The sequence below is a fragment of the Protopterus annectens genome, chromosome 3.part1, assembly GCF_019279795.1.
Source record: "Protopterus annectens isolate FY-2018-M chromosome 3.part1, PAN1.0, whole genome shotgun sequence".
NCBI classification, from domain to species: Eukaryota; Metazoa; Chordata; order Ceratodontiformes; family Protopteridae; genus Protopterus; species Protopterus annectens.
The window spans coordinates 101,981,316-102,004,340 of record NC_056732.1 but is presented as its reverse complement, the minus strand read 5'-3'; the positions used below and the strand labels follow the sequence as shown (position 1 = coordinate 102,004,340).

The following is a 23,025-nucleotide window of genomic DNA, read 5'->3' as shown; positions in this document are numbered from 1 at the left end:
AGTTTACTTAGAGGACAGTATGTCTATATCTGTACACACACCTCTTCAAACACTAGAAAAATCTTGGGACCCATTCTGCTCCCTACAGTGGGACTTCATTGAATTTCTCAAGTGCAGAAATTAAGATTTACATTGGTTGTTGCTGACACTTGCTCTGTATGGGTAAAAGCATATCCCTGTGTAAAAAATTATGAAAATATATACAGTAGCCAAAAAGTTGCTAACAGAATTGATCCCAAGATTTGTGGTCTCCTGTTGCATTCAATCAGATCAGGGCATTCACTGTATTAGTCAAGTAATACAGCAGATTTGCAAAACCTTGAATGTGAAATTGTAGTTCCATTGCCCCTATAAACCACCTCAGGGATAATGTAAAGAGCTAACCAAGCCATTAAGACACAATTAGCTAAAGTTTGTGAATCTTAAATGGCCAGAAACTTTACCTTTAGTTTTATTCAGTATGAAAAGTGCAGTTAGTACCACTAGGGGATTATCCCCTCATGAAATCCTTATGGGTAGACCTAACAGAATCCCTGATATATTGCTCCCCAAGAATTTGACAAGGCATTGATAAATCCATATTTTTTGTATTGTAAATCTCTTTGTTTTGTGTTACATTAGTATCATAAGCTCATTCATTATGCAGAGCAATGACCTACAGAACAACAAAATCATGAATGGCAGATTTTTGTCTACATTAAAGTTCATTCCCAAAGACAGTCACTCAGCCCCATGTGAAAGGGACCCTACTTGGTTTTGCTCATGACTGCTACTGCCATCAGTTGTGAAGGCCTTCTCGGGGATCCATGTATCACATGTCAAGAAGACCCTTTCTCATGATGAGTGCAACAGAGACTCAACTGATGTCATTTCATATAAATCAGCAGAACCAGACCAAAATGGACACCATTATATCCAGAAATGACAACCAATAATGTTTTTCTATGCAGATCAAATCCAGAACTGACTGTGACTCATTTGCCATCCAGGTTAAATCTGGGCACGACTACAGCTGAGTTACCCTTTGTATCACACTAGGAAGTGAAATCATGTGACTTTGTTACTAAATCCTGGCCTGAAGTAAATTTTACTGACTCTACTTCAACATCAATAGTGTTTTTTTCTTGCTTCTAAATCCAACATCAGTGATTTATTGTGCCTTTTGGACCCTGACATAAGTAATGTGTCATCTAAACAGAATTCCTTTGTAGAGTCATCTGCAGTCAATATTTTTTGTCAGAGATTATTTTGTGATCGATTTTGCATGAATTATAGACAAACAACTCAACAACCATGTTTACAGTTTCTTCAAAACCCTCCCCAGCCCCAACATGTTCATTTTCCTTATAGACCTATCATTGAGACAGCTACTGTTATTTTATGTTAAATTATATAATTATATAATACAATTATAATTAATATAATAGTATATAGATAATTACAATTATATAATTACAATTATTTGATATTATGTTTAATAACTGTAAGCACTGTACCATTTCTTAATAGATATACACACTTTGCTACGAACAGCGACAGGCATTTGTTAAAATTGAATCAAGAACACCTGAATGGCATCCTAGATTTAATACTTTTCCTGGTGCCTTGTACACCTATGCAGACTCTCAGTTTTAGTGACAGTTGGATTTATACCTATATACCTACAGCACATGATGGGGGGTATCCCACTGATTTCCATACCAGTGACTGATATAGAGCTTCATACTGCATTTCATATTATTTTCTTACTAAAAATCAAAAGGCTAAACATGCTTCTACCCCCTTTACCATAATACTGCTTCAACTATCGACTGCTAAAGGACATGCTTACTGTCATAAAAATGTAAAGCTTTTTATTGGAAACAGTGTCTGCAATTTCACTTGGAGAATTTATGATGGGGCTAGAGGGCAGAGTATGGCAGTCTTGCATAAGTACTATTATATTTGTGGAGATAAAGTTTATCCCTGGTTAAGTGGTCTGGTTGTTGGACAGGCCATGTTATACTAGCTCTATGACAAGTAGTTTCACCAGAAGAAAAAATTCACAATGCTCATCGCAAGAGAGACAATAAAGCCATTCCAAACTCAGATGGAAAACAGATGTCTCCTGGGTTTATCGTGATACTATTCAAAAGACTGCTTTTAAATGACTTGCTCACATGAAACTTGGTGATAGGGTAATTTCTGCAGTACTAATTATACCTACTTGTGGGACAGTCAAGTCCATATGGAATTTGAGGAAGCTGTCTAAGATTTTGGAAATTTTAAGTAACACAACCTTTAAGAGTCCATTAATTTAATTACTCAAGCGATGGCTGCCATGTGCAGTGTGGTACTACAGAACTGAATGGTGCTTGATTTTATCCTGTCTTTATCAAAATGGAGAGATGTTCATTTATTCCTGATAATACTGGTACCATTCATGTCTTGCCTATTAATTTTGTTCCACCACATAAGGGAACACCTTTACAATAATAATAGGCAAGACATGAAGAATGCTTTAGCAAAGCATGTCGTTAAGGAAGGGGCAGGACACAGTTTTAAATCCACAGTTATTGAGAAGTTACTTGTCACAGACAAAGGGGGAGATGTTAAAGTTCAGATGGAGAGGTTAGAGACAAAATGGATTCTCAGACTTGCTGCACATAAGGAAAAGGGTTAAATGACTTTGTGCCTTTAAAATCTGTCTTTAAATTAAGAGCATTAAAACACTGATTGGTTATTTAAAGTGCATATATACCTACTTGGTCTGATGAATTTTAGATCTCAAGAAGCACTGCTTAATAGTGCAAAAGCACTCATCTTTTGTTACATATTTTTTATTTGTTTTACTATTAAAGTGTTACCTCTTCAGACGTTTTCTGGGGTTTTAGTGAATACTCGCTGTTTGCCTGAAGTGCTCCTATCTTGCTTGTTTTAGTCATATAATAACATCTAGGTAAACTGCTGCATAGTTGGTATGGAATTTCATGACATTGTTCATTAGTATTTGGAAAGCTGTTCGGGCAATATGTAGCCCAAAAGGAAGTACGATATACTGAAACAGTCCCTGTAGTATTGAAAAAGTCATCTTTTCCTTAGCCTCACATTTTAAAATGATTTGCCAGAAACCTTTCATCAGGCTTAATGTAATTCTACGAATAAGGCAAATGTCAGATTTAAAAATGCTGTACAGATTCCTAAAATAATTACAGAACTGACTGTTGCAACAGATTTTTGGGACTAACTGTGAGGCTGTTCCTGTCAGTTTTGGACAACTCAGTTACCCTCTAGCCGAAACATTTTTCTTATTTCTTCCTGCACTACATTTCTGTGACCATAGTATCTGGCAGAGTTTTAAGTTAACCTTCTGTCCTGAATAACTCTTAGTATAGTGTTCTGCTAGACAGTTCTGGAAGTACCTCCTTGTTTCATGACAGATATTTTTTGTTTCTTGTTTCATATTCTTGTAGTAGCCTCTATCTGGACTGCAGGCACAAGAATCATTTTTCTCTCTTTACTAGATTCAGTAATCTAGGGCGGCCAGAGTGGTGCAGCGGTTTGCGTTACCACCTCACAGCAAGAGGTTCTCCAGTTCGATTCTCAGCTGGGGTGCCTTCTGTGTGGAGTCTGCATGTCCTCCCTGTGGTCGCGTGGGTTTCCTTCGGGTGCTCCGGTTTCCTCCCACATCCCAAAGACATGCTGTAGGTGGATTGGACACTTTAAATTGACCCTAGGTGTGAGTGCGTGCATGTGTGTGCCTTCTGTGGAAGGTTGGGCGCCAGGCTGGCAACTTGACACCGTAAAACTCCACTGCCAATCATGAGCGGACAGATGATCTGCTGTGGCGACCCCTAACTGGGAAAAGCCAAAAGAAGAAGACTAGATTCAGTAATCTCTTCTGGTTAACTAACTACTGCAGTTTATACTTCCTTCCATTTTTTCTGAACACTGATGTGGTATATCTTTCCTGCTCATTTCTTCCATTGGAGTACTATTGCATTTGTACTCAAACTCCCAGTTCACATGACACAAGCCTTTTAAACAAAGTTATTGCTGCACAGTTCAAACAGGTGCTCATATGTCTAAAATAGTAAGTGTTACTAGAAAACTGTAAATGGTAAACTGTTCAGTGCAAAATAACCTTTAAAATGGTTGCATTCATTCAATTCTGTATCACCTCTTGTCTGTCTAGCAAGTTGGTACAGTATTCTATAACATTGTATAATGGGGCTTTTACTTCTTCTAAATATTCTCTGGCTATTAATATTGGAGATCACATGAGGGTGTATGTCATATAATAACTTGAAAGGACCAAAACTGGTTGAAACTTGTGGCATATGGAACACATAGCACTACCTGGTCCCAACTTTTGCTATCTTCCTCAGTAACATTTCTTGGCATGGACCATGGCATTCAGTTAAAATGCTCCACTAATCCATCTGCCTGGGGAAGATGAAATGAGTTTTTTTAGTTGCTTAACCTTACAGCACTGGCACAGTTAGTGCATTGTTCTGGATATAAGTGAGATTCCTGGTCATTTAGTATTAACTTTGTTATCCCTAATTAAGAAAATAACAAAACTAGCATCCTAGTTATAGATTTAGGATTAACTTTACATAGCTGGAGGGCTTGAGAGTATTGAAATGCACCGTCTAACATAACCACAATATGGTAAAACCCATTGCTGAATTTCACCAATTGCCCAACAATTTCCACTGCAATGCATTCAAATGGCACTTTTGTAATAGGTAATGGAATCAAAGGATTTTTAAAGCCTGGATGAGGGTCTGTTTTCTGGCACTCAGGTCATTCATAGTATAGAAGTTCTCGATTCATTTCATTATTCTGGGTCAGTAAAAACTTTCTAGAATCCATGATGTACATATCTCATCACTCGATTTCTGAAGGACTTGGGTACAAAGAGTTGGTGTACAGCATTCCTTTCTTTCCTTACTTATTCTGCATAGCAAATCCATTTGTAACTCAAAGTATGGGTAAGAAGCAGGAGTATCTTTTTTCAGCCTCTTCCCATACAATCCCAGCTATATTTCCTCTCACTGTCCTCAAAGACTCATCTTCCCACATCACCATTTTAAAATGTAACCATCTTAACAGAAGGTCAGCTAAATCTGGGGCAAACTGAATTCATACTGCTATGTGGTAGAAGGTATGACTCTTCCTTTACCAACACAAGCACTGACCCTCAGTGTATAATGCTTGTTCTAGAAATGCAAACTCATATCTATTCTTGCTATTGGTTGCTGACTCTGTCTAATTTTTGCTTGTTTCTTTTCCTTATGAAGGTAAAGCAGGCCAGTTTTTTACTGCTTCTACTTTTTTTTTCTTTTTGGGGTAAATAAGCCCACAAATTTGCTTCTGCCTTACCCAGAAAAAAGGGGGAGGGGACCATCACATGTATACATGGTTCCATGGCATAACACTCATTCTATTAGCACAACTTTCTGAGTCTTCAGGGTCAATTTTGACATAATCATTTTCTTAACACAGTGGATAAAAAGGTTTTGAATTTATCAGTTGTTATAATCTCTCTCATTTCATTTTTAATTATGTTGACCCTCCAAATTACTTGCAACTCATGCCAATATTCTTTAGAGTTAGTTCCCATTGCTACATTATCAAATTCTGCTTTTTCTCTTTTGTTTTGAACCTTATACATAGAACCTTATTCCTTTTACTTAATTCCCTTTATTTTGTCTCAAAACGAATATTGCTATAGTTCTCTCGTGGTTATTTAGTCAATTACTGTACACTACCTTCTTTTTTGTCTTCTGTATACTATTTTCCCTCAATTTCAGGGCAAGTGAACATCACTACTATCTTCTCTTCTGTAGTTTACTATCCCTAAGCAAAAGACATATCTTCAGTTTTACCCTTTTACTATACTTAAAGATACTTGGTTACTTTGAGTCTTCCCTTACTTGAAGTTTTTGCCTTACATTCTCAGATATGCGTTTAGAATGCTTACCAGGAATTAATCCCTCTATTTTTGCAAAATATGTATTACTGTTTATTACTATTATTTTTCTCCTTCCCAACATGTACCTACCACTTATAATTATCCATCTTTGGGGCTTTCTGTTTTAACTTGACAGAAATTTTAAATTCAACTCAGGTTGTGCATTTTCCATACTTCCTAACTTGTCTCCCTTAGAATACAGCCTTTCAGTAGTGAGTGTTCTCTTCTCTTCAGTTCTGACACTCAATTCAACTCATTGGTTTGCAACATAAGCTGCAATGGCACTTCTACTCCCTGCTTTGCAACACTTCCAGTATGCAGTGTTTTAGTTTGTACATCTTTCACTAAATTGCACACTATCATAAAAATCTATTCAAGGCACTCAATTCACACATACATATTGCTATGCACATGCAATGCCTAGGCATGTTTAGTGATACAAAGAAATACATGGTGCATTATAAGCAACATTTCAACACTGCCAAGGGTGTTCACACACATATCCTCTGGCTATCCCAAAACACTGACACCAATACACCTCTATCCTAAAAGCACTGCCATTTTTCTACTAAACAGTATCTGCTTATAGCCAGTGAAATAGAAAAAAATAGTGAAGCTCATGTGTCACTTCATTAACAGGAAGAACTTAAGTGATGTAGGTGTGAGCAGTTCACTGGGCTATTCCAGTGAAACAGAAAAATATAGTGAAGCGCACATGTCACTTCATTAACAGGAAGGATTTAAGTGATGTAAATGTGAGCAGTGCACTGGCTATTCCAGTAAAACAGAAAAATATACTGAAGCTCACATGTCACTTCATTAACAGGAAGAATTTAAGTGATATAAATGTGAGCAGTGCACTGGGCTATTAAGCAGTACCTGGGGCCATGCGATGAAACATACAAATGCACCTTTGCCTCTAAAATGTATTCCTAAAACTGTAGATAGAAGAGTGACCCAATTCAAACCCATTAAATGGTGGACAGGTAACAATAAATACTGTTCTACATGTGCCATTCACCAGGGCTCATGCAAGACTGCCAACCCAGAGCTCAGAACAACTTGGTTATAGACCTTTGGACCTTCCCCATTCACTGATAACAGCACAGACAACTGCAATGGTTCAAAAGTACATATGCAAATAAGTCCACAATACCTGTAGCATGCATTTAATTATCATGTTGTTCTCAAGAAAGCTAATTTGATCAGTCCTGCAATGTCTTAAAGTACAAGAAACTTTGGTAGAACCACTGCAAGGTATGTATAAGGGATCCACGACACCAATATAAAAAGTATTCAGACCTACAAAGGGGTTCCCAGTAGGCGTTGACATGCATTACAGTTCAGCTCTGAGCTCAATACTGCTCATACTGGTGAAGGACTATATTAGCAAACAGGACAAAGGAGACAGATTAACAAAGCTGATGTATGCAGATGATGTGGTATTACAAGCAAACTATGAACAAAAACATCAGCAAATGTTGGGGGAATGGAATGTAAAACTGAAAGTACATGGGATGAAACTGAGTACAGACAAGACAGCTGACATGACAGCAAATGGGGAAAATCAGAAGAAGATGAATATTTCCATAGAAGTGAAAGTAGCAGAACAGGTTAACAGATTCAGAAATCTGGGGCGGTGGATGAAGAGAAGGAAACTCAGAATGAAGATATCAAAGCTAGAATTATTGAAGCTGCAGCCAACTGTCACAGAGCGTTAGGGGTAGATTGAGACAGAAGAATGCCAAAGGAGCTGGAAACTGTACATAAGGTGTACATAACATTAGTATGACCAGTACTACTATATGGCACAAAAATCTGAACAGAGAAGGCACAGCAGTTGAGGAAGCTAGAGGTGATGGTGACAAAATGTCTGAGATGGGTGGTAGGATGCACACTGTGTGACAGTTGAAGAAATCAGGACATCAAAGCAGAAAGCAAAGTAGCTGCAATTGCAGAGAAGGTCAAAGAAAGCAGATTAGGGTGGTTCGGGCTCATCTGCAGGAAAGTGGAAGACATTCTAGTGAAGAAAATGTGTGAGAGATAGGAAAAAAGCAACAGGAAATGAGGATGTCTGCCAAAGAGATGGATGGATTGCATGAGAGAAGATTTGCAACAATCAGACATTACTATTGAAGACTAGAGGACAGTGGCACTGAATAAAGAAAGATGGCGAAAATTTCCACAACACCCTGACCCTCCTGCAGAAAAATGGAGAAAAAGAAGGTTGATGATGACAATGATGATGATGCTGTACTTTCCAAACTTGTTTTCTTCCTTGTGATAGGTCACATGCTATACTGGTATAGATTCATAGATATTCCAAGGCCACTGAGTCTCAAGACCATTCTCGCCTTGCCAGTACTCTCGCTAAGGCCACACCTTGTTTCTGCAGGAGGGCCATACTGGTCAATCCTGCAGTTAATGTTTGGGTACCCCCCTCAGTCATCTAAAGTATGTTTAAAGACAGATTGTGAATCACACTGCTTAATATGCAGAAGAGGTTTATTCCAGAGGTTTTGAGTGTGTTGGGTTATAAGCCTGCTCCCCAACCTGTTTTATGTATCTGTTTGTGAATATTTGGGTCACTGGTGCTAGTGCTGTAGAAATATTGGTTATAGTAGTGCAGAGATATTGGACTCAGGAAGAACCAACAGGCCCCAGGCAACTAAGTCTCTAATGGCACAGTAAGCAAGACAGGGATATCTGCTGAAAAGTCTATAAGCCACTGAATAAGGAAATAGAGCTTTTATCCACACCAGATCTGCAATCGCTTTGGTTAAGAAACGTAGGGGTATTTCTAACTATTTGATATGTTTAGTGAGACATACCAAAGGGGTGCTGCATGCGATAAATGTTGAATATACAGACGTGATGATATTCATTTAGCAATTGACTGGGATATATATATATATATATATATATATATATATATATATATATATATATATATATATATATATATACATACATACAAAGATTTCTTGACAACTGTTGTCACATGACAATCAAAAAAGTAGGTGCTGTCAACCCAAGTACCTAGGTCCCTGACTGCATTTTTGTTTTGTAGAGATATGTTGTCTAGACAGTATGATGAGTGGAGAGGTTGTCTACTAAAAGTGATGATATTGCACTTTCTAGCATTTAGTTTGAGGCCATTTTCAGTGCATCAAGAGTTTATTGCAAAGAGTTCATTCTGCAGAGTTTGGGTGTCATAGGGCAACTTAACAACAACAACCCTTAATTTGCAATTGTATGCAAACTTTGTTAGCCAGAGGTCTTGACTCTGTGCTTGGAGATCTGAAAAGTTAATACCAAAAAGAAGAGGTCCTAGCAATGTGTCCTGAGGGAAATCACTGGTCACTGTTACACTTTCTGATGATGCGCCTGCAACTTGCACTGTGTAGGCTCTGTCTTTCAGCCATTTTATTGTCCACCTTACCACACATGGGTCGATTTTTAAAGCATTTAGTTCTTGTATGATGCCAGCATGCGGAATGGAGTCAAAGGCCTTGGCCAGATCAAGATACAGCTCTCTACTATATGATCACAATCAACAGTCTCCTTAATCCTTTCAAAGAACTTTATCATTTTAAAATTAATAGGATCTACCCTTCATAAAGACAAACTGTTGGGGGTAAAGTAAAAAAAATTCTTGATGTGTCAATTTAACAAAGTTAGCTGTTAAAGCATTCCATGGTTTTGCAGATGAAGATCGTAAGGCTGATAGGTATGTAATTACCCAGGTCAGTTATATGGCCACACTTATGGAACCGCATCTCCACTGCTGTGCGTTACTTATCACGGACAAAACAAGTAGTCTAACTTAAATTAAAATGTTTAATGAATGTGTCTGCAAGGCCACATTTAATGAATACTATTAATTAAGAAATGAGATACACTGTCAGATCCTATGCAGAATGTATTTTTGTCTTGGTTAGCACTTTCAGTAAATGATCTCTAGAGATAAATGGGGAGTAAGGGATTCATATATTTATGAATATTACAGGTATTGGACTGAACAATTAACATGGTAGGGGTCCTTTATTTATATGCAAAAATAACTATTATTTATAAAATATTTACAAATGTACAAATATATAGATATACAAATCTGTTTACACATATTCATAATTTCTTTTACAATCATACTAAATTTTCATCTATATTAGACCCCAGCTCCTTTCTCCATAAACACCATCTGATTTTACTTAATATTGTTGCCAAAATCCATTTATCATTGAACATAATTTCATTTATTCTTTCATTCCATATATGCCATATAACATAAAATAACTTTTTATCTATTCTTTTAACATATGTGTTACTTCTTTTCTTATAATATCCGTATTTAATCATACCCATATTTATTTTATCTTTTTTTATCTTCAAAAAAATCTTCTTTACCTAGCATTCCCCATAACCTTTTTGCTCTTTTACATTTCAAAAACTCATGTTCTGCAGTTTCTTCTTCTTGAATTGTAAACATATTCTCTCACTTATTTTTTATATGGCATATTTCCTTTTACTGTCAGTTTATCCATTACTAATCTCCACAAAGAATTTTGACATCTACTTCCCAGTTACACCATTTGCTTTTTATTTTTATAGCTTTAATATTTTTCATCTGTTAGATTAACATGATAGGGGAGGGACCTCTGGTACTGTAGGCACAATGACAAGATATGCAAGCTATGCAACCATATTGCTTAATATCAGCCTTTATTTATTTAACATTTGTTTACCGGGTAAGTCTGACTGGGCTAAAAGCCCATTTTCAGTAGAGGCTCAGGGAGAAAAGCTCCAAGTAATAGTAAGTTAACAATACAATATTAAATAATTTACATAGGAACATCATACAGAAATTTACATATGTCATATTTAAGTTAATTAAAAAGTGATACTTAAACCATGGAAATCCATGGTTCAAAAGGAGCAAGAATGAAAATAGTAACTTAGATTATACAAAAAGAAAAGCAATTTTGCCATACAGTGTATGCAGAATTTAATGAAAAACAGAAAAGTAGTAGATAGATTAAAGTGTAAAGAGCATTGTTAGAGGGAAGAGATAAAGGAGATGAAGAAGGTAATAGTAATTAGACAGTAGTGGAAGGGGGGCAGATAGATGAGAAGGGACAGAGCAGAAAAAAAGGTCTAGATTACACACATGAGAATACATGAGAGATAGAGTAATGAGTGGAGAGTGAAAGGGAGTAATTTGTTTTCCTTTAGTCAGGGGTAGTGCATAAACAAAGCCAATTATCTGCTAAGTATGCTCTGAGGAGTTGCTTAAATTTGGATGAGTTGGTGGTGATAATGATGTGTTGAGGAACAGAGTTCCAGGCTCTAGAGACAGTATTGGAGTATAGAGAATTGCCAAAACTGTTATATGATTTAATGACTTTTAGCAGGTATTTGTCAGTCTGCGGTGGTGGTGCTGCAGGAGCGTTGTCGCCTCACAGTAAAACGCTGTCCGGTTCGATTCTCGGCTAGAGCGTCTTCTGCATGGAGATATGCGTGAATGGGCGTACCTTCATTGAAAATTGTGCGTCAGGGCTGGTAGCTCGGCACGTAAAAATCAACTACCAATCATTAGCGGACCGGAGTTCCGCTGTGGCGACCCCTAACCGGGAAAAGCCAAAAGACACAAACAAGCAGGCATTTGTCAGTAAATCATAGAGTTATATTGTTTGAGTAGGGCTAAACAATATGTTGGAGTGCTAGACATTTATCAGGTTGGTTAATGATGGTATGGGCAGTTGTAATCTGAGTGAGGATAACAGGTTAGTTAATTTCAGACATTTCAGTTGGTGAAGAGCAGTACAGAGATGAGATGTGGTAGGTTAAGCCTCAAGTTTAACTAGATCTGTTTTTTGTAGGTTAGTGAAGATAGAGGAAGCATATAGCAAGGAAGAGGAAGGTGTGTCCTGGCAGCTGCTTGCCTGGTAGAATTGGTAAGGAATGCCTTAGCTCTGTAGAGTGAGCCTAGCTTGATGTGGGTCTTTTTAATGGTTAGTGGTATATGTTTTCAAATCTCAGGCTACTAGCAATGGTGACACCAAGCAGTTCGGTATGAGAGAGGGGTTAAATTTTTGTTTCACTGGCTGAGTAGATAAAAAGGGTGGTGTTTTATCACTGGATTTATTGTTGAAGAAGAACATTAATTTGACTTTGTTTGGTTTTAAAATTAATTGATAGCTGGACAGGTAGGATTTTATGTCTGAGAATGATTTGTGGGTAATTTCTTGCAGTTTTGGAAGGGTGAAAGCAGCACTTATTAAAGCAGAGTCATCAGCATATTAAATTAAGGTAGAAAGTTGAGCAGCAGTGTAGAGTTTGTTGGTAAAAATTGTAAAGAGAAGTGGGCCTAAGATTGATCCTTGAGGGACGGCAACTCTAATGGGTAAGTAGGAGGAGATATCATTTTTCCACATCACAGCTTGGTTGTCTATCTGACAGTTAATTATGAAACCAGGAAAGAGCTGTTTGGAATAGATTTAGGGATGAGAGCTCATTGAGAAGCTTCTGATGTGATACAGTGTTGAATGTCTTAGACATGTTAAGAAAGACAGAAGCAACATGTTGTCCTTTGTTTTTGAAATGATTATTGAGTTTGTAAAGCTTATGAGGGCAGTTGTGTTATGTTTGGTTCAAAAGCCATGTTGGAAGCTGGCAAGTAGGTTATTGCTAATTAGGTAGTCTATAAGTTGTAAGTGAATACACTTTTCCAGAATTTTTATAGGGGTGACAAGATGGCAAATGGTCTATAGTTGGAGAATTCTCTTGAAGTGCCACCTTTGTGTATGGGAATAATGTAGGACATTTCCAGAGTTTGGGAATATATTGTTCTGTGATTGATCGGTTAATCATTACAGAGACTGGGTAGGAGATGGCATCAGCTGCTAACTTGAGATATTCATTGGGTAATTGATTAATGGCAAGGGATGTGTTCTTTCAATTACTGAGTAGTTTGTTTGTGAAGCTAGTTTGGACAGCTTTTAGGGTGAAAGGATTGCAGGTATCTTCTGTTATAGTTGGAATATATAGGGGAGTGTCACAGTTATTATTCACTAAAGATGGTACGAAGTTGATAAAGAATGAGTTGAACTGAGTGGCTAGGCTATCCTTAGAATTTATGGTAGTGTGGGGTTGGAGTTAAGGCTTGTCCTGGTTGTAAAATCTGTTTAATGGCACCACAGAATTGTGTGTTCTGGTGTTTTTGCTGTATTCTGAAATAGTTTTTTCTTTTATTTTTAATATTTTTTTATTTGTTTTTTAACTTCCGGTAGAAGTTGAAGGAAGTTTGGCTTTTGTTGCTTTGATATCCAAACCAGCTTTGTCTCTTTATTTGAGTAGTCGCTTAGTTTCTTTGATCAACCATGGAGAGTAATTGGATTTTCCTCTGATTTTTCTAAGGGGGGGGGGCTAGAGTATTTAGTTTCAAGGAATTTGTTATTAAAGTATGTGACAGCAGTATCAAGGTGGAGGTGTGTTAATGGGGACCAGTCACAGTGCTGCAGAAGTCATTTAAAAGTAGTTGTTGAAAAATTTTTTTTGTTCCAAACTAGTTTGTATATTATATTTTTGGAGGGTTAGGATGATGCCTTAGTAAGTAGTGTGTAGGTGGCCATTTAAGCTGTCTGGGAGAAACCCAGAGTGATAGACAAGTGAGGGTTTATTGGTTAAGGTCCAATCTAGAATTGAATGTTTGCTACTATGCTTATCTATCCTAGCTGCTGAATTTATCATTTGGGTATATCCATAGAGGTTTATGAAGTTAGTGAGATTATCTGAAGTATAGGTAAGCTAGTTTGCATTGAAGTCTCTCATAATAATGATTTATTGGTTAAATGTAGAGGATGACCAGCTGAGAAGGTTTTCAATAATTGTTGGATTATCAGGAGGGATGTAGACTGAGATTATAATAATGTGTTTGTTTGGATTGATTTTGAATCAGCAGGTTAGTATTTCAGCATTATTGGTGTATTGTGGAGTTAAATACATACATTCAAGTTTAAGAATATTTTTGTATAGTATAGCTATACCCCCTTCTTGTTTCATTATTCTATCTAGTCTATACATATTATGGGCATAAAGGGAGAGTGAAGCATGAAAATCATGAATTTTATTTAAAAGGCTTCTTAGATTCATATTGATGAGTAGAATGTTGGAGCTGTTGTTTTGTAGATCAGTGATGATTTGTGTGCGAGTATTATTTGGAATATAAGGTACCCGTTGTGTATGGGTAGGACTTGAGTTGGGTGAATGTCACCACTTAGCTTAAGTTGAATTTTTACATGGATAAGTGGGTGTGTGAGTTTAGCTGCTAGTTTAGTGTATTTACTGGCTAGATGAGGGGAGAATAGTGATCAAAAGTATCTATATTTGAACAGTCTTGTATTGGAGATGTTAAAGAGGTGTGCAGCTGTGGAGACATTTGTAAAAAAAGGTATGGGGAGTGGTGGTGAAGGGGTAGGTGGGAGAGTGTGTGAGTGTAATTATGTGATTATGGTAAAAGGTGAGGCAGAGGAGTGTTGTTAGCAAACTAAGGATAGAGATATGCCAGCGTAGCATTGTGATATTTGTGAAAGTAATTTGTATGACTAAAGCTAGAGGAGACTTAGTGAGTATCAGATGCAAGTGTGAAGTATCATTTCATGTGAAAGGTTGAGGGACAAGGGGAGGAGTTAGATGTGGTATGAAAGACTGTATGTTACTTGTTGAATTTGGAGTGACTGGTTAATTAGACAAGGGGTGTGGTATGGTTAGAATAAATATAGGTGAAGTGGGACTGGGTGGGAATTGGAGGTAGGGTAGTGAAGCAGAGAGAGCCCAAGCATAGCGAGGGTGAATGGAGAGGGCGGTTCCTGGCATGGTCAGTCACTTACACCATACACTCAAAAACTATCAGTAATCAGTGGGATATAAGGTAGGTGCTGATTCTCTTAATACAGGATTGAAGTAACTAAGCGAAATGCCAAAACACATACACTCTGTTATAGGAGTTTACAGAGGAAACAGCAATACGCTGATTACATTTATATTATTGTAATATAAACCTAATTTACATTTACTTTTTGTTTTAGTTTTCTTATCAATTGGTTATGCACTGGGTGTGAGTTGGGATAAAGTGAGTACCGCACACTAGGTTACAGGTTTAGCATAATGCGATGCTGAGGGAAACTATACAAAAAAGGGGGAATTCAGCAAATGACATCCCTAACAGCATGCACAAAATCTAGTTTGTTAGAGCTTTAGAAACATTTACCAGCACTTTTAATGAAAGCATAGATGAAACAAAACCTGCATATAAGGAAAGAAAGACCCAGTCCGCAGCTGAGTTTTATTCCTGTTGAGCCCACTTGTGCTACTGCAGTCAGTTTTCAGTATTCACAATTAATTAAGGAAGGGAGGCATAAAAGTCCATATAAATGAAAAATAATTAAGACAAAAATACAGAAAGCCCTAATTACTTGCTGAAATGAGGTATTTGTCCTGTTTGTGTCTTCTGAATATTTTCAGCACTCACAATTTGTTTGAAGAAGGAAGCCACAATTACTTTATTAGAAATTTGGATAAGGGAACTGTGAAATAAACGAATAAAAAGAAGAGTGGGTGAGAGACTGTTAGAGATATAGTATAGTGTTAAGAGGTAGAAAAAACTGATATGAGACACAACTAAGCTGTTATCATGTAATCTACTACAATACAATAAAATTGTCCACATTCACCCTGCTAAGTAATAGCACTATCTCAGGTTCATCTGACGTATCAGTCAACATTATGTCCTTTTGTTAAAACTTCATATACTCACATGATTGACCAGACAATAACAAAGGTCAAGGGAGCACGGACAGTTGCTGAATATTAAGGCAATGATTTAAAAATGGCACCTTTTGCTACTGGAGCTTATATAAACTTTATATATAAATTTGGTTCAACATGTTTTCAAAGTTGTAGCTGTACAGCAAAAGGGACAGAACTGACTGGTTGCTGCAGGACATGTTTGTGTTTTTTGTTTGTTGCTGAAACTGAATAACATGTGGGTGGGACTCCTATTGTCCTGCAGACATCAGATGTTGTCATACTGTGTGCTGCGGTCTGCTGTTTCCTAATCTCTATGAATGGAGCTGGAGATATTCGGGACACCATATAGCCTCACCAGGACATCTATTTTGCTTTGAATTCCAACAAAGCACTGGTGTTAAAAATTAATACTATCATTTAGTGCAGGATTAAGGTGTGTTTTCCCTGTCTAGGTTACTAGCTTCAGGTAAAGACTTGCAACTGATGAGTGAGGGGCAGAGGAAGTTAGGACATGCATTTCATATTTTATTAATTAGGATCTACTTCTTTTTACTACTAGTGGCAAATTTTCTATATTGCTTGAATTGGTTTTGGATTAATTTAGGAATTGGGTTGGGAGGTGGAATCATTAAAGGGGGTAGGGCCACAGCTATAGCAATGGGAAGGCAAAGGGGTGGCTGGCTTTCTGGGTGTAAGCTTTTACATGGCATGATCACCAACTTGAGTAAAGAGAAGCTTTCTTTTTTTTTGTCTACAACTTTAGTTTTATGGTAAAGACAGTCGGGGGACATTCACCTGCAAATTTAAATGTATCTAGTTACTGATCTGCGTGAGTTTTGCATCTGGGGATTGCAGCAGTGCTTTTGATGCCTGGGAATTAGGAAGGTGTTCTTAGACAGGTCAGTCAGATTTTACTTTCGAATCTGAAAGAAGACTCCTGAAATTCTTAAAAGGGAGAATGTTACAAAATAGATGCTGGATGTATCAGGTAATTCCAATGTCAATGTGAACATACATGGAATACAAGGCATTTTTTTTTCTTTTGAGTGCATTTAGTTTGCCTCTGATGACATGAAATGCTTAATGCAAATGTATTTTACTTTTATGCTGTAATGGTTTTTGTACTTACATAGTTCCACTAGCATTTGGGTGGGCAGTCATTTCCTTTTGGCAATGGGATCAATGTGCAATTTTTGTTTTTTTGTAAATTTAGTTCCCTCAATTCTTTTATGTGCATTTTAAATATGTGTGAGTTCTTTGCATTGCAGGGTCAGAGCTCTTTCAGATTTACAGACTGTTGCAAGCACTATTTTGTGCGACTTCCTAAAGGGATTAAGTATTTATCTTTTTTATGTACTGTACTGTCATTTACATGTTTAAATGTATTTTGTCAAATTATGTGAAGTGTATCTGAAGTGCTCAAGGTAGGGATTGACAGTTTAATGTATTCCCTTGAGTTTGGCTTTCTCAATGTATGTGTGTGTGTGTGTGTGTGTGTGTGTGTGTGTGTGTCAGTGGGGCTAGTATTTGTTTTTGCTCTTTTTTGTCAGCCCTCTCTCAACCAATGGACCCATTCAGTCCATTATCACAAACAGTGAGAATGTTAGTCAAGGAGGGCCATCAGGGGTGGCTCAAGGCATTTCCTGTTAGTGGCTCTACATCCCCATGCACACTGAAGGGGCATGAGACTGGCTGTTTGTGCTAGATGTTCTCTTATCTTCTACAAGGAACACTGTCAGCAGCAGGCCATGACCTCATCCACCAACCTTGAAACATGGGAGATGGTTCCTATAGACTCCACTGGAAAAATTTAACTGACCCTGCAAGCTGCTTGAGAAGGCACAGCCCACCCTCCCCCAGGAGAGGTGAGTGGGTCAAGTCCTTTCACTCTTGTCCCTGTCTGTCTCTTCCACTGTGTGAGATATACATTTAACCCCAGTCATTTAGGTTGCAGTTAGGGATTCATCCTTCTCTGCCATGGAGCCAGGCGTGGAAGATGGGGGAGGGGTTAGTGATTGTGTTTTGTATAAGCTTTTTGTTTATTATTAACTGTGCAATGTGGGATTAGGTATGGATTGTTTCAATAATGTCTGCCCACTGGTAGTGCAAAAACAATCATGCTAAACAAAATATCGGGTGCTGTATAGCAAGTATGTGTTATTTAATAACATTGAGCTGGTGCAGGGTGGGGGGGGGGGGGGTCTAACACCAAGCATGCAAATATGTATGCCTGCATACACACACACACACACACACACACGCACACACACACACACACACACACACACACACACACACACACACACACACACACACACACACACACACACACACACACACACAAATATGCACAACAAATAATGCTATGTTAACTAAATTATGTTCTTTGTCTTACAGAAAGGCCCCAGGACTGTCATATTTTACCTTCACTGCTTTTCCTGTGGTCAGTAAAGCAGTTGCTTTATGTCTTGCCAACTTTCGATGTGGAAACCTTGCTCAGGTGTCACAAACATATCAGCACTTTTTGGCAAAAACAGTGTCAGTCTTATTATCTAGTTAACTAGTTAAGCCAATGGATTTGGTCCCTAAGTTTAAAGTCACTTGTTTTACCTTCTTCCTTGGGTTTCTCTTCTACCCCTTAGGTCTGCTTAATTTACAACTTTCCACATGATACTAGACTTGCTGACTCTGTGTTCCATCTCTTTTTCCCCAACCTACACTATCTTTCCTTCTTCAGTAATATTTAATTCTTCAGAACAATAGTTTTGTTGTACCTCCTCTCTCACTCCTGCTACTGCAACTCCATGCTATTTCCTCAGCACACATGACCCAGTTTTATCTGGCCACTGTTACCCTGTTACTCCAGCTTCAGCTCTGCCTGTGTTTTCAGTCATCTTTGCTTCCCTTATTACCTGTTGCACTAGATGTTAGTCTAATGCATGCAGTATGTGGAGCTATTTCCATGCTTTATAATTAAGATACTTTGTGACTTTTTCTCCACTATCATACAGTTTACATGTTTTTTTCTGCATTTCATATTACTGTAGAGTGTTCCAAAAATGCTTACTTTGTGTTCTGAAGAAAACAAAAATAGTTTTTTGTTTTGTGGGGTGGACAAACCAGTTTGCTCAGAAGTACTATATTTTACCAGTCCTACAACTGACAAGATAATTTCTAAATGGGGTTTTCATATGTCACTTTTTTTCCTTCTTTTTAAGCAACAAGGCCAGAATAAACAAGTGAAAAATAATAAGAGTCAGAAATAAATGCTTTTCTGTGGCAGAAAGTTTCACAGTCTGAGTCAAATAATTTCAATTAAATAACGGGCAGTTTTCAGAAGTGAAAGACTCCAGCATGAATGTAAGACACTGATAAATCTGTTTCTAATTCCAGTGCACTGCAGTTACTTACAGTAATATTTGAGTTTGTGATGCCAACCATCCATAAAAATAGTCTAGGCTGTTTTGCCAGTATACTACTAGGAGAAAAGGTCACCCACACTGTCAACAGTATAAACAGAAGAAGTGGAGAAATCAGTGGAAGAATCCCTTCATACAAAGAAGATGTCTTCAATGTTTTCTTCTTGTAAGCTCTAAAAAAACACACAAGAAAAAAAATACAAATGAACAAAATGCATGAGCCTGAATGTGTACAAAGTATATATATATATATATATATATATATATATATATATATATATATATATATATATATATATATATATATGCCTGTGTGTGTATATATATATATATATATATATATGTGTGTGTGTGCATGTGTGTCTGTATATATATATATATATATATATATATATATATATATATGTATGTATATATATATATATATATATATATATATATATATAAAACTATGCATCAATGTATATAGTGACGGATACAGACAGATTCAAATACATGTACATAAATGCATAATTATCCTGACTGTTGCAAGTGTGCATGCACCAACACAAAAGCTCCAAGTGGACAGTTTTAGCTCAGGCTGCCCTTTCATTATTTATCGGGTTTCAAATAATTAGATTCATTTTACAAGTCTGGTCAAATACTATGACCTTACTGATATTGCCCAGTTACAACAAATGTTTCAACAAATAAGATTTGCAGTGACATTAGGCTATATAAACAGCAGCAGCTAGACATTCATGCACAACAAACGGACTGTGCCCCAGAATCACTCTATGAAAGCTCTGAAAAAAATTATTGGTGAGTCCAATGCAATCATAAGAACATGGAAGCGGAGCAGGTTGGTTGAGGGCATGGCCGCCCAATCAGTAGTTTTATAGCTGTACATAGCAGTTGTTTTATTGCTTTTACAACCCTGCTACTGCAGTCACTATTGTGGCAGCCCTAATTGTCCAGTGGTTTCTGTCTGAAAGTTCCAATGATTTCTCTGCACATTGTGGCATATAAAACATAGGCTGTCAAGCAAATCAGTAAGATGGAATGTTGACCGAAGAAAGGTACAACCATGTTCTGTAATTATCTGAACAGTGGTATATTATGTCATTGATGTAAAAAGTCATATAAATTAAGAAACTCAATGTCAACAATTACTTTGCATTGCCAGTCTTGCCAGACATTATAACTGCAAAACTTCCGTAGCCAAACATCATTTCTTTGTTGTAACATAAGTTCCAGAAAACTGCCTTCTGTTTTATGAATATGCAACTTTGCCAACTCAAAAGTTACTTTCTTCCTCCCACTCAATGCTTTCTCTGTGGAGTTAAACCTTCATAAAACATTTTAACAACAACATAAAATGCAGTTAATTAACCTTTAGCCTACTTTGTTTGGCCATTTCTTATTTTTCGACATTTTACTATTTATTATTTATTTAACTGTATACCTAGGCAGGTCAGGTGACCCTTTTTCATTCATGCATTTGCAAGCAAGGGCAGCAAGAAACAAAGCACATTACAGTGTGTTTGTGTGTGTGTGTGTGTGTGTGTGTGTGTGTGTGTGTGTGTATATATATATATATATATATATATATATATATATATATATATATATATCTATATATATATATATATATATATATATATATATATATGTATGTATATATAATATATATATATATATATATATATATATATAAAATATATATAAATATATATATATATATATATATATACATGCACATATCTATACTCATACATACATATATATATATATATAAAAAAGCATATACTTATATACATACATTATATGGATGTAGGGCACTAACGACTGTGCGCCTAAACCATCACCTGTCTGTTCAACACTACTTGGTTGAAGCAAACAGATGGCCAACAGGTGTGGGAGATTGCCAATTTTAAGGTACGGGAATATTCCCTTTCCAATAAAACAAAGAACTCTGCGTACACTACAGCTAGGAGTATTCACTTTAATTAAACAAAAATAAAAACAGAATGTAAAGAAATGGTAAGCGCTTTCACTGCTATTTCAGGCAGCTTCTTCAGACCTAACTAAAACCATTAACTGCATCGTATTTAAAATCCAGATATACCAATCAGATAAAGCATTCAGTCTAAGAATTATAGTCCACAGCAATCAAATCAGTACTTTTCTGTTAAATCCATACCAGTTCACGCTGCTGTATTTTGCCAGTATTTCAGTAGCAGACACATGTTTCTGTGCGACAAGTACATCTGTACAACTGACAAACAAGTTTCTATTATTATGTTAGGTGTACAGGACTGTTTTGTCATTGCAGAAATAGCTGAAGTCCACCATTAAACCCTTACCAGTTGTGGGAGACTTTTTTTTACACATATTTCACCCAGAAGCAAGTGACCTTTCTTACCTTGTATATAAAGTACTGTACTGTCATTGCAGAAATAGCTGAAGTCCACCAATAAGGTTTTCTGTAGGCATATTTCACAAAAATAAGTATATAAAGTCAGGTAACCATACAGTGCTAATGAATCAACTAAGAAAACAGGCATCTGTGCCTAGTGGATTTATTCGGTTATCAAATGATAAAGTAGGGATGATGGTGTGGAACTCAAAAAAAGTAATATAATGCAAATGAACAAATGCAATACATTATGTTTATACCTATGTATGTATAGATAGACATACGATACCTTGGTTGAGTGGAATGTAAACATATATAAGTACATATACATTTCGTCGTTGAGATATATGTATGGAAAAAAGGGAAATGTAAAAATGTAGTAGTAAAGATAAAAATAGAGGAGGGAGAATCAGAACACAAAGCAAAGCTGGTAAGATCCCTGATAAATATTTTAGTATAATACTTAACAAAGAATCCTGCATCACTGCAGAAAAAGGTTAATGTAGGGAATACCATCAAGAGAAGGTAAAAAGATTTATAGTACTGGATATGCCTGGATCGGGTGATCTTTAGCATGTATCATATCACACAGTACTGAGAAAGATGGCGCCCAGGTCTCAGGATTATTGTCTATTGCTGTCAGATCAACAACTGCAAACTTTATAAAGTATAAATTGCACTGCAGCTGTATTTTTCAGCTATGCAAGATGCTCTGAAAAAGTCTTCAGAGTTGTACTGCACTGCAATGCAATAAAAAAAAAATATCGGTCTTGCCAAAGCTCACAGTCCCCAGACTCAGCCCTCACATGCAAATGAAAGGACTTGTTTTTCACATTATAAAAACTGCTCCTATGCAGCATCAGTCAAAACATTAAAAAAAAAAGTTAACCTTATGTAATGAAAATGATCCTTTTAACATCACATTTGTCAGTCCTGTATGAATGAGAAAATAGCTCCAAAACACAGCAGCGCAAAGACGTGGTAGGGGTTTAACGGAAAAGTACCATTAAATCTAATTACACAATAACTTGTTAAAAACAACACTAAAACTTAGTAGCAGTACCTAAACGTTATAGCACATAAAAATGTAAGTCATGAATAATCAACAATTAGTCAAAAATATAAATACAAATATGCAACAGTATATATAAAACCCTCAATGTGTCAGAAGGTGAGATTTCAACAGGGGTTTAATGGAAACACGTTCATTAATCTCAGGTGACATAACTGCATCTAATCGGATTATCCATTCTTATTCACATTTTTCAGTAATTATCCATTCTTATTCACATTTTTCAGTAAGTACTGCAGTGGTGGTGCTGCGGTAACATTGTCGCCTCACAGTAAGACGCTGTTCGGTTTGATTCTCAGCTAGAACGTCTTCTGTGTGGAGACATGCATGAACGGGCGTACCTTCGTTGAAGGTTGTGCGTCAGAGCTGG

General features: G+C 36.8%; 1 protein-coding gene across 1 annotated transcript in view; it reads right to left on the bottom strand.

Annotated features, from left to right (window-relative positions):
- The window catches only part of LOC122798020 (ethanolaminephosphotransferase 1-like), a 1,115,305-nt gene that overhangs the window by 115,957 nt on the left and 976,323 nt on the right, over window positions 1–23,025 (bottom strand). The window contains exon 8 of the mRNA XM_044066615.1: window positions 19,178–19,358. Coding sequence (XP_043922550.1) covers window positions 19,178–19,358 — 181 coding nt within the window. The remainder of the gene's footprint in view (window positions 1–19,177; window positions 19,359–23,025) is intronic.